General features: G+C 36.0%; 1 protein-coding gene across 1 annotated transcript in view; it reads right to left on the bottom strand.

Annotated features, from left to right (window-relative positions):
- Positions 1-5653: 5653 nt before the first annotated feature.
- Positions 5654-11778, bottom strand: part of LOC106550339 (amine oxidase [flavin-containing] B) — a 101794-nt gene continuing 95669 nt past the window's right edge. The window contains exon 15 of the mRNA XM_014068235.2: positions 5654-8228. Within this exon, the coding sequence (XP_013923710.2) occupies positions 8073-8228 (156 nt within the window). The 3' untranslated portion in view covers positions 5654-8072. The remainder of the gene's footprint in view (positions 8229-11778) is intronic.

The raw sequence follows: 11778 nt of genomic DNA, 5'->3' as shown, positions 1-11778 counted from the left end.
CCTATTACCAATACAGAAATAAGTGGAAGAAAGGATGCACAAACAGAACATGATGTAATATGCCCAAATTCATTTCCAGAATTACTTTGCCTTTTATTTTGTGTAAAGGGTTTGGACTGTTGCCATGGGTAAAATGGGGATTGATGCCTATTTTTACCCATGGCAACACCCATCACTATTACAATTATGGAAGTAAGTGGGAGAAAGTATACACAAAAAGAACAATATGTAAGTGCATGAATGAGGGTAGAAAAGAGTTTTCCCAAGAAAATAATCAGTTTTGGCAGGGAGACAACTCAGCATGTTTCCAGACCTTTGGCCCAAATGGACTATGCTGGCACAAATTGCATGAGAGTGATTTATTTATTTAGTTACATAGAGTGGATTCCTGGATGAAAATGATCAGTCTCATACTATCAGCTATCTATTCTTTGTCATTAGAGGCATACATATAAAAATGACAGAAATGAAACACTAAGGAATTAAAAACAATTAAAAAATAAAACTAAAACACAGCAACGGTAAAACAAGATATAGAAGGGACACACAGTGAGAAAATAGGGAAAAATAACTAAAGTGAAAAAGTAAACATTAATTGATTTTAATCAGAGAATTGGGAAAAATAAAAATAAACATTGGCTGCAGTAGAGTAAAAGACATTTAGAAGAATGCAAGTAATGAGCAATTCATGGAGGTGAAAACAAATTTCTGGTCTCTCAAGAATACAACTTTTCTCTTTCATATTTCTAGCAACCTGATTTTCCCAGTTGAAGACCTTATATTTATATTCATTTGATAAATGCATGTCCAACATTATGTTTGTGAAGGAAAGTTTTTGTTGCTATTTTTAGGTGGGGGAAAAAGATTATACAATTGTTTAAGCAGTTAGACACACACATCGTGTATCTAATTTTTTTCTGTTTGTGTGATTGGTTTGATTTGGTTTGGTTTGACATGAAATGTGTGATCCCATCTATTGTGGTTTGTAAACAATACCTTATGATTTTATGTAGTATATTTTTACTCTATTCTGGTTTATTCAATAAGCCATGAAAAAAGCAATTATTTTCATAGGGCAATACTTGTGAATTCATTCATTTCTTCACAAATGTGAAAGAAGATATTTGCGGCAGGAAATCTGATGGTAGATCTCTACACACACATGCATGTTCCACTTTCAAATATCTATATTCACATTTAACTCTTGGCAAGACACCAGTGAGACAAGTGATGTGAGACCAAAACATTTCTTATATCATTTGTCATAGTCAAATAAATGTACAAAAGCAAAACAAAAGAAAGTGATAATGTTTATTCAGTGTGAGTTAAAAAAACTTCACGCTGCCAGATAAAAATATATATAACACATATTTAATAGGAAAATGAACATAATAGATTTCATGAACACAATCACCACAGAGGCACTTTTAGAAGAACAGTACAATTATATAAGGCACAATCACAAAACCCATATCTTGCAATTGGACTGTCACTTTAGTTTTACAAAAGGCAAACATGACAATAATCGAGGAGCAAATGGCTCAACAACAGTTTTAGGGCACAAGGTATTTCATTTAAAAAAATTAAATCTTATTTTGAATATTTTTTAAAATTTCCTTGAATGGCAACATATTACAGAAGAAAGTTTTAGGGAAGAGATGCTGGAAGGAACATTACATTTAGTCACTTATAAAATTTACTTAATGGAAAATTGTAATTTTTAATTGCACTGTTTAGAATTGCAAAGGCAACTGCCTCGTCTCTTGTGAATTCATTTTTGCAGAACAGTTTAAGTACATGAAGATTTCTCTTTCTTAGACTAAATATTTACTTTTATCACTTAAAAATGGGTCTTCGGTTTTAGAAACCTGCTTCTTGATATGCTGTGGATACAAAGGAAAGGTTTTACCCAAGTTTTTCTTACGTTGTAGGCTGTGAGCACTTTCTTTGAACAGAGAAAAAGAGACTTGGCAGAAATTAAATGTGCTAGTTTCTTGGTACATATTTTGACCTATAGACATCCAAATCAGGATACCAGTATATAGTAGAAATGGCTTTTAAAATTATCATGTATATTTGACTTATAGTCAGAGTGTATGCATGTATATGTGAAGCACATAATTTGACTCCCTCAAGAACTGTTGGCTTCAATACTCTGCATAGGGATTTTGTTTGCTGTCCTTTCTAGGACTAGATGCACACTTCAACATAAAAAATGTTTGCACACTGACCCATCAAGACCTATCAAAATGATGATTCTGTAGTCAAATGGAGACCAGCATCCTGATCAAAAATATATAGACATAATCCCACTTGTTTTAAAATAAATTACAACAGCATACAGTATATTGTGCTTTTCTCACTCAATGAAAGTTTTAAAAACACATTTCTAATAATATTTTCCAAAGAATAGTCACTTATTAAAATATTATTTAAATTATGCCTTATGTTAATTGCCATTAATAGGTTATTCAGAAGAAATAATTGTTCTTAGTTTGAAAAGATAGGTCTATTCTGCCTTTTCTATGAACTTTCTGAAGACATCTAGCTAGCCAATTTACATCAAGAGACTGCTTGACCGAATGAGCCTTCTGGAGATCTAACAATTTATATGCATTTTTGCCTGTCAAGTGAACAAAATAGCTCAAAATCTACCATTGGACTAATAAACAATAGGACTATTTATTTTACATAAAATAAATCCTGAAAGTTGTGGAAAGGAGAACATTGGGATAATGTTTAACTGATCCAAGTAGGATAGATATTTCTAACCTATTTTATACTTGTTTCCAAAATTTCCATGAAGCTTTGCTGCAATATATAGTTTAAGAGTTCAATTACATTGCAAAGATAGTTGTCACCATGACAACTACAAAATCGGGAACAAGAATTAATATCTTTGATGCTTCACATAAAAATCTTGGTAAGGAGGGGGAAATATCAGATTTAGTAATTAATATATCTCTTAATGAAGCTTAGGATCAATCCAATTGTAGCCTTCTGGATGAATGGCAATATCATGAGAAATGGCAACAATGACAAAATTTATACATAGTATTACTTACAATTACTCCTTACTGCCCTCCAAATTTTGTTCCCAGGTTGTGATATCACTGTCTCCTGTTACAAACTGTAACCAATGTATGTTTGGTGATGTTATCCTCATTCCTATTCTACTTTGTTCCTCCTTCAGTTAGTTTCCAGGCTATATTTCTTCTCATCCTTTCCTTTCCTTTCCTTATCCCTTACCCTTACCCCTTCCCTTCCCAGAGGCTATAATTTTCCAAACACTCTAGTTACTTTTTAACTCTTCTCCATTTATTTTCTCCCAAACATTAATTAGATTCTGCTTTTAAAATCTTATAAAATAAACAATACAACTGTGTGGATGTGCATGTTTCTTTGTTATGTTAGTTAAAAAATAGCAGGATGAAACAAACATTGGACTCTGTTTTTCTTAACTCTAACCCTTTAGAGGTTAGAGGATATCTTAAGTTATTTCTAAAGTCAAAGAACTGCCAGGAAGCAGGTTAGTTGGTTCTGCTCATCCCAAATAAAGCCCTGCTCTTCTAGCAGTTCTGAAAGATGAATTGCCTGGCTTCAGGGAAAGTGACAAAGAAGCTATCTTTAGATCCAGGTCAGCTTCTGATTTTGTTCTTTTCAAACAAGAAAAAAAGCCAAGCAGTTGATGAACTTTTGCCTTTGGTTTCCCCACATCAACCTTTTGTATTCTTTCTGTTCCTTGGATTCTTGTATTGGATTGCAATATAAATTACCATTGAAGTATTGGACCTGCTTCTGAGAAATATTATAAAAACATAGAGTTAGGAAGGCCAAAACTTCAATCGGTTCAGCCTTTTGCCTAAAGCAGGATCTTCCAGCAAAGCCCATAGATTAGATCACTTTATTCAATCCAAACTGTACATCCAAAACTAAGAGCTAAGGGGGTTTTTTTGTACAGAGTTTCATTTTCTATTTATTTATTAATTTCAGCTTTCACCCATAGAATGAGGAAGAAAATGACAAATAAAATGAATAACGAAATATATTCTCAATAATTGTCCACTATTTTAATGCATGGGTGGAGGCGTTGTTGTGAGTGAATTTTTATAACTGCAGTCTCAGAGCTTAGCTACAAATGAAGCAGACTTCCTAAATACAATCCTATTTAATCATGAGAGTTATATCTGGGATCTATTTTTTCCTCAGTTCAGCTCCTGCCAAGAATTTAAAGGTTGCATTCTTACTCACACTCATATTCATTATAGGCAATTGCTTAATAAATGCACCCTTTGCCAACCTTGTGATGTCTTGATGTACACAAATGCCAGAATTTCCTACCACCATGTCTTCTCTTATGGCATTATAGAAGAACGAAAGGACAAACTGTAATAATCTTCAAGTAGTTTGTTCAAATTTAAAACCTTAGCAACTTGCAATAATTCTTTGGTAACTGAATGCTCTTTATTTATATCCAAATTGATATTATAAGCAACCCCAAAATTATGTCTGCATACCAAACATGTGGGTTGTTATCTAATTTCATTAATCAGTGACATCAACAGTTGTACATTTTACTACTCCTATCCCATGTCATTGGCAGACAGTAGGAAGTGCTCTGAGATAATAATGCTGTGATGTCATCACTAAAGCTGCGATGTTATTCCATTTGTTGCTTATGGTGAGTGTTTAACAGAGGGAAGAAAGAGGCACAAAACAATGCCAGGTTTTGTTAAAGTTTACTTTGATCCTTTCCTTTGCATTTTTTCTTGTTTATTTAAAATGATTTCAACCAATTAATCAATCAATCAGAATAGAACTGGAAGGCACCTTGAAGGTCTTCTAGTCCAGCCCTCTGTTCAAACAGGAGACCTACAGTGTTTCATACAAGTGACTGTCCAGTCTCTTCTTAAAAATCTCCAGTGATGAAGCATCCACAACATCTGGAGGTAACCTGTTTCACTGCTCAATTGTCCCCACTGGAAATTTCTTCTTAATTTCTCTCCATGATTAGTTTCCATCCATTGCTTCTTGCCCTGCCTTCAGGTGCTTTGGAAAATAAGTTGACCCCCCCGTCCTCTTTGCGGCAGCTTCTTAATACTGGAATACTGCTATCATGTTCCCCTCTAGTCCTTCTTTTCTCTAGACTAGCCAAACCCAAATCCTGCAGCCATTCTTCATATGGTTTTGTCTCCAGGTTTTAATCATCTTAGTTGCTCTTCTTTGTACTTTTTCCAAAGTCTCAACACCTTTTTTGTAATATGGTGATCATAACTAGATGCAATATTCCAGCTGTGGCCTTACTAAGGCTTTATCAAGCAGTACTAATACTTCATGTGATTTTGATTCTATGTCTCTATTTATACAACCAAGGATTATATTAGGTTTTTTGGCTGCTGCCACACACTGTTGACTCATATTTAAGTGATTGTCTACTGGGACTTCAAGGTCCATCTCATGTAACTTTTACATTACATCATCTGTTACATGTAACATTGCATGTAACATATCTGGGAGAATCCTGTGTGAGAGACTTTGGAAAGCCTCTGCTAGTCAGAACATACTGTACCATGGGATAGCCCAGGCTCCTCCAGCCTGGCACTCTGTAGATAATTCTTGAAATTTCCAGATTTCAGCTACTGTTCAGTACAGTTACTGTTACTCCTCAAGCCATTAAAGAGCATAAGCCTATAAAAAGCTAAAGTGTTATTTTTATTACATGGTAACAGACAAGGCTTGTTCTTTTTTCATACTGAAAAGTAAACATGGGACCCAAACTAATCCTGACCTTCTATATCTACAACCAGCATGTTAAAACCACCTCACTGAAATTAAGAGGCTTCTGCCTTACTTCCACCCCCAAGTGAAAAATTGATTCTCTTAAATTTCTTGAGTCCTGATCTACACTATTACTTTTTATGAGAAAGACACTTGAGAAAAAAAGTGCTACTTATTAAATGAAGAGTTTAGTGTGACCCTGAGAAGGCAGACTTATATTAAATACTGTATATATCAGTATGATGTCCACTTGTAGCATCTGATTTAAAAATACTAAACAGTGCAATTCCAAGTATCTTCATTCAGAATGAGATCCATTTCAATGAAATTGCCTTCTACAAAGTCTGCAGGCCCTCAGATGCAATCGTTTGAGAAGGGCAATCCAAGAAGAGTCAAATAGAAAGATGACAAATTACTTTAGAGATTATATGTGCAAATCACATCATTGATATAAATCTATCTCTAGCAATATAACCCAAAACATTTTTTAAGAAATAAAATCAACTTCTCTCTTTCAACCCACTTGAATATTATCAAATGAGGAGTGAGCCAACAAATGATATTAAGAAATCCTTTCAATCTATAAAAATACATTAATGTCAGGTGGGAAATGAAGGGGATCTCATTCAAAAGCAGTTTGGAGGAAGCAGAAGACAGGGAAAACATTCTAATACTATAGCTAAACATTTTTCAAAATTAAATCTCTTTATATCTGTCAATCCTTAAGCAAGATTTAGGCCTAATTATATTTTTAAGAAGGATATTAGAATCCTGAGAAAAGGTATTCAATTTTTTGAAAAGCCAACGTATCCATTTATCATATTTAAGAAAAAGAGAGTATGAAAGTTATTTCTTAAAAAGTTAGTGAAATCCTAGATAGCTGTTTCATAGGCCAGGTAGAGGTTCAAAAATTCTTCCATTTGCTCTTCACTGATCCTAAATAATGGGATTACTGATTAAGATATGCAAGTAATCCTCACTTAATCACCACAACTGATCCTGGAATTTCAGTTATAAGTTGTTGCAATTGTTAAGCGAGTTATCATGTCACCTAACTCAATTATGACATTTTTATTAAAGTCTCATAAAGTGAATCACTATAGTTATTAATCAGCAAAAACTCAGAAATCTGCAAAAACATCACAAACTGTGGTTATGTGACCACAGGACACTGCAAATGATCATATATGCATCTGATTACCAAATGTGTGAAATGCAATCACATGACTGTATGTATGCGTGTGTGTAGCAGTTATAATTTCAAAGACAGCTTGTAAGTAACATTTTTGGGTGTTTGCTTTTTGCTGCCAATATGACTCCCTTTAGGATCCAACTTCTGCCATGTCGATTTGCTGCACATTTGTGCTGCCATATTTTTTTTGAGCTGAATTTTTTCTTCAGCTCCTGAAGATAAATAAGCGGCAAAAAAATTATTTACTTGCTTCCTTCCCTTTCTCTACAATATTCTTCAGCCTGGTAGTCACTCATCAAGGTAACTAATTTGCAGATTTTGTCCCCCTCTTTCTAGACATGCAGTAAATTTAACAAATCAGATAGTTAAAGGGATTGAGATTGGAGGGCAGACAGAGAATTTAGTTTCAGCCTCTAATGGTGGGGGAAGAAAAATCAACAAGTTTATCCCAGGTTTTTTGCTTTCTTTCTTGAACAAATATAGATACCCAGGGCAGGATGGGGATGGGGAGAGAGGCAGGAGATGCTGCAGAGTCTCTATGGTCAGACATAAGGGTGAATGAATAGCTCGAGGACTACCTGTAATTGGATTCCAGGCAACTATATTGTTTTTATAGCAGCCAAATTGTGTAGTGCCTTTGGAAACAGATGTTGGACTCTATCACAATTTCCAAGACACCTTGAACTAATAGGCAGAATACAGATAATTGCAATCAACAGTCTAAATCAGGGGTCCCCAACCTTTGTAGCCATGGCCTAGCTGGGAGTGGGGAGAGGGGAACCGGGCCACTTGAGTGGCAGGTCAGGGCACAGGCATACAGCTTGACTTGTGCAAGTAGCAGGCCAGCATACATGCACATATGTGCATAGCTTGACTTGTGCAAGTTGAGCTCTTTGTGTGTATGTGCGCAAATGTGTCATCCCGCTGCTCATGCAAGTCAAGCAGTATGAACACATGTGCCAGTTCCAATTAGGCCACAGCCCAGTAGTGGGCTGCAGCCCAGATGTTGAGGACCCCTAGTCTAAATGAGAAGGAAATGATTGTGTTAATGTATATAAATATGCAGACCAAATTGTATAGTTTCCTATTAGCATATCTGTTTTCAGTTTTGCACCAAGAGATCCTTTTTATAGGCAAAGAACCCAGCTGCAGCCACTGATGTAAAGAAAACAGAGAACCCCATCAATTTCAGTAGTCCAGGAACAGAAGGCAAGTTCCTTTCCCAAAATGTGGCAATTATTGGCAGGGCTGGCACATCCTGGATGGAAGAACATTCACAATTAATGGGGGTTATTTTTTTTTTCAAGATTGAGTGCCAGAAAACAACAAAACAGTTTTCTTATGTTAAATAATTACAGTTTTCTAATATTATTGGAGCAGGAATGATTAAAGTAGAGCGGTCCACATTTTTCAAGCAGAATACTACCCAGACTAATATATTAAGTCAGATCAGACCAGAGGTTGGTTCCTACCAGTTCGGACTGGTTCGGGCAAATCGGCAGCAACCCAGGCATGTCATGCCCCCGAATTGATTCTCCAGGCAGCGTCATAGGCGCCACCATCTTGTTTTTTGCTTTTGCGCATGCACAGAACTGTTTTTATTGCACTGTGCATGCGCATGTGGTACGCACGTGATGCACACACAAGCAAACAGGCAGTAGTGCCTGTCGGAACCCACCCCCAGATCAGACTTGAGCATTTAAGGCCCCTGGAGCACATCTGGCTGTTTGAATGTCCCTATCTGGTCTGCATGAGATCAAACAGAAATTAGAAATCAAATGTAAATATGTGTATGTCATGCACATAACACAACTGCATTGCTTTTATTTTGAAGGTGACTGTTGGTTTTTTTTTTTAAATTTACATATGTGTGTCCGTGGGTGCCTATGGACCTTCACAGCCCTTTTGGTTCAGTCCTTTATCTTAGTTCCAGTTTCTCATGTGGCCTCTTGTGAAATTAATTGGCTACTTCAGGATTAGATGTTACTATTCTTCTGACTGCAAGTTTCATGTTTCAAGCAATTCTAAATATTTAAGGAGTTGTTGCAGATAATAATAAATGTGCATATGGAGAGAGAGAGAAAGGGAGGGAGAGAGAGAGAGATTTTCAATCACACTCCCAGACACCTTTAATCCTCAGAGGAATTCTGTTCTCCATTCCTGGGCTTTCAAAATACCATTAGGTGGCAACATGAACCAGATCTTTTCTGGTAGCACCTGCCCTGTGGAATGATGTTCATATTGTGCACAAGGCCAAGCACAGTAGTGTTGGCTTTCCCCAAGCAATGACCCTAATGAATGTTTGTTTTTTGTTTTTAATGTTGTGATTTATTCTTTTTCTAATTATTCCTTTTTCTTTTATTGCACTCTTATTCTTTGTTTTTATAATTCTGTAAAGTGATTTGGGATTTTAAAGATGTGCTATTAAATCAAAGGAGATAAATTTATCCATTACTAGGTGAGAAATACTTTTCACAAATATGACAAATATGCATTTCACAGAAGAAATTCTAACAGAATGAAGGAATTGCATCTAAAGTAGATAATAGTAATATAGATTAATTTTTCAAACCTTGCTCTTTAACAACAGGAAAAAGGACAATATTAAGAGGGACTTGGAAAATATTATATTATTTTAAACATGAAAAGGAATAAATGAAATTGAATGCTATGCTGTTAAAAATAAAAGAAAATTAGGAAATGGGTTGAAAACAAAATAATAACCACCAAATATAATTAGGCAAATCTATGATATGATGCCATATTTAAGATACTGCATCAGGATTGAGGTACACTATCTTAGGAATTCCAATCGCTATTGGGAAAAAATGTAGAAAGTTGTAAGAGCCATGGTGGCGCAGTGGTTAGAATGCAGTACTGCAAGCTACTTCTCCTGACTGCCAGCAGTTTGGTAGGCTCACCAGGCTCAAGGATGACTCAGCCTTCGATCTTTTTGAGGTGGATAAAATAAGGATTCAGATGGTTGGGGGCAATAGGCTGACTCTGTAAACTGCTTAGAGAGGGCTGTAAATTACTATGAAGCAGTATATAAGTCAAAGTACTTTTGCTAAGTGCTATAAGGATATGCAGCGATTTGGATCTGATCTTCAAAAGATGCTAAAGAGTAGAAGGGATGCCAATATAATGGCTGCCTATTCCTTTAAACAAGATCAAATGGCAGATGCATGCAAGGCATCTAAAAATTATCCATGCCAGGATAGTGCATAGTGCAGAAAATGATGTGAAGTGTTTCAGGCCTCATGTGAGCAACTTTGTTCTCTGTTAGATATTTTTTTTAGAATTCTGCATGATTCTAATATGGGTAGTCCTCAATGTATGACCACAATTGAGCCCAAAATTTATGTTGTTAAGTGAAATATTTGTTAAGTGAGTTTTGCCCCATTTTATGACATTTTTGCCAAAGTTGTTAAGTGAATCATTGCAGTTATACAATACAATACAATACAATAGCAGAGTTGGAAGGGACCTTGGAGGTCTTCTAGTCCAACTCCCTGCCTAGGCAGGAAACCCTATACTGTTTCAGACAAATGGCTATCCAACATTTTCTTAAAGACTTCCAGTGTTGGGGCATTCACAACTTCTGGAGGCAAGCAGTTGATACGTTATTAACCTGTTTGCTAAGTCAGTCTTGCGTCCCCATTGATTTTGCTTGTCATAAGGTTGCAAAAGAGGATCATATGTCCCTGGGATGCTGCAATGGTCATAAGTATGACCATTGAGAGCCGAGGTGGCGCAGTGATTAGAGTGCAGCACTGCAGGCTACTTCAGCTGACTGTTAGCTGCAGTTCGGCTGTTCAAATCTCATTGGCTCAGGATTGACTCAGCCTTCCATCCTTCTGAGGTGGGTAAAATGAGGACCCAGATTGTTGGGGGCGATATGCTGACTCTGTAAACCACTTAGAGAGGGCTAAAAGCCCTATGAAGCAGTATATAAGTCTAACTGGTATTGCTATTGCTAAGTATGAATCAGTTGGCAAGAATCTGAATTTTGACCACATGATCATGGGGATGCTGCAAAGGTTGCAACTGCAAAAAACGACCAGAAGTCAGTTTTTTCAGTGCCATTGTAACTTCAAACAGTCACTAAATGAACTGTTGTAAGTTGAGTTACAATGTCATCTAGCTCAATTTTATGACTTTTTATTAAAATCTCATAAAATGAGTCACCATATTTATTAATCAGCAAAAACTCAGAAATCTGCAAAAACATCACAAACTGTGGTTATGTGACCGCAGGATACTGAAATTGATCATATATGCAGCTGATTACCAAATGCGTGAAATGCAATCACATGATTGTATGTGTGTGTTGTGTGTAGCAGTCATAGATACAAGCTATTCAAAGATAGCTTGTTACATTTTTGGGTGTTTGCTTTTTGCTGCCAATCTGACTCCCCTTAGGACCCAACTTCTGCCATGGCCATTTGTGCTTCCATTTTTTTTCTTTTCAGCTGTTGTAAGTCGAGGACTACCTGTAAGGATTCTAAACAGTTTTTCATGGAAGCCTGAAAGTCAGGCTGCATCAGTGAATAATGAGAGAAGGTGCTGTGCTCACACAAGGTCCAAAAACCTACCTTCAAATCATGTTTGCATAACCATAATCTAAACACACTCATTGTGAAAAGTGTACTATAGCTTTTATTTATGTTGGAGGAGTGAAATCAAGCATTTATTTATTTATTTATTTAAATCTGGGTGGCTTACAATATTAAACGATAAATTTTTACAAAACCTGTACACAATAGTATGTAAATACAGTGGTATCTTAGTACGCAACTGCTTCGAAA

The sequence above is a fragment of the Thamnophis sirtalis genome, unplaced genomic scaffold, assembly GCF_051295495.1.
Source record: "Thamnophis sirtalis isolate CommonGarterSnake01/CBP01778 unplaced genomic scaffold, rThaSir2_p1.2 scaffold_8, whole genome shotgun sequence".
NCBI lineage: Eukaryota > Metazoa > Chordata > Lepidosauria > Squamata > Natricidae > Thamnophis > Thamnophis sirtalis.
The sequence above is the reverse complement of the archived record's forward strand: the minus strand, read 5'-3'. Positions and strand labels throughout refer to the sequence as shown.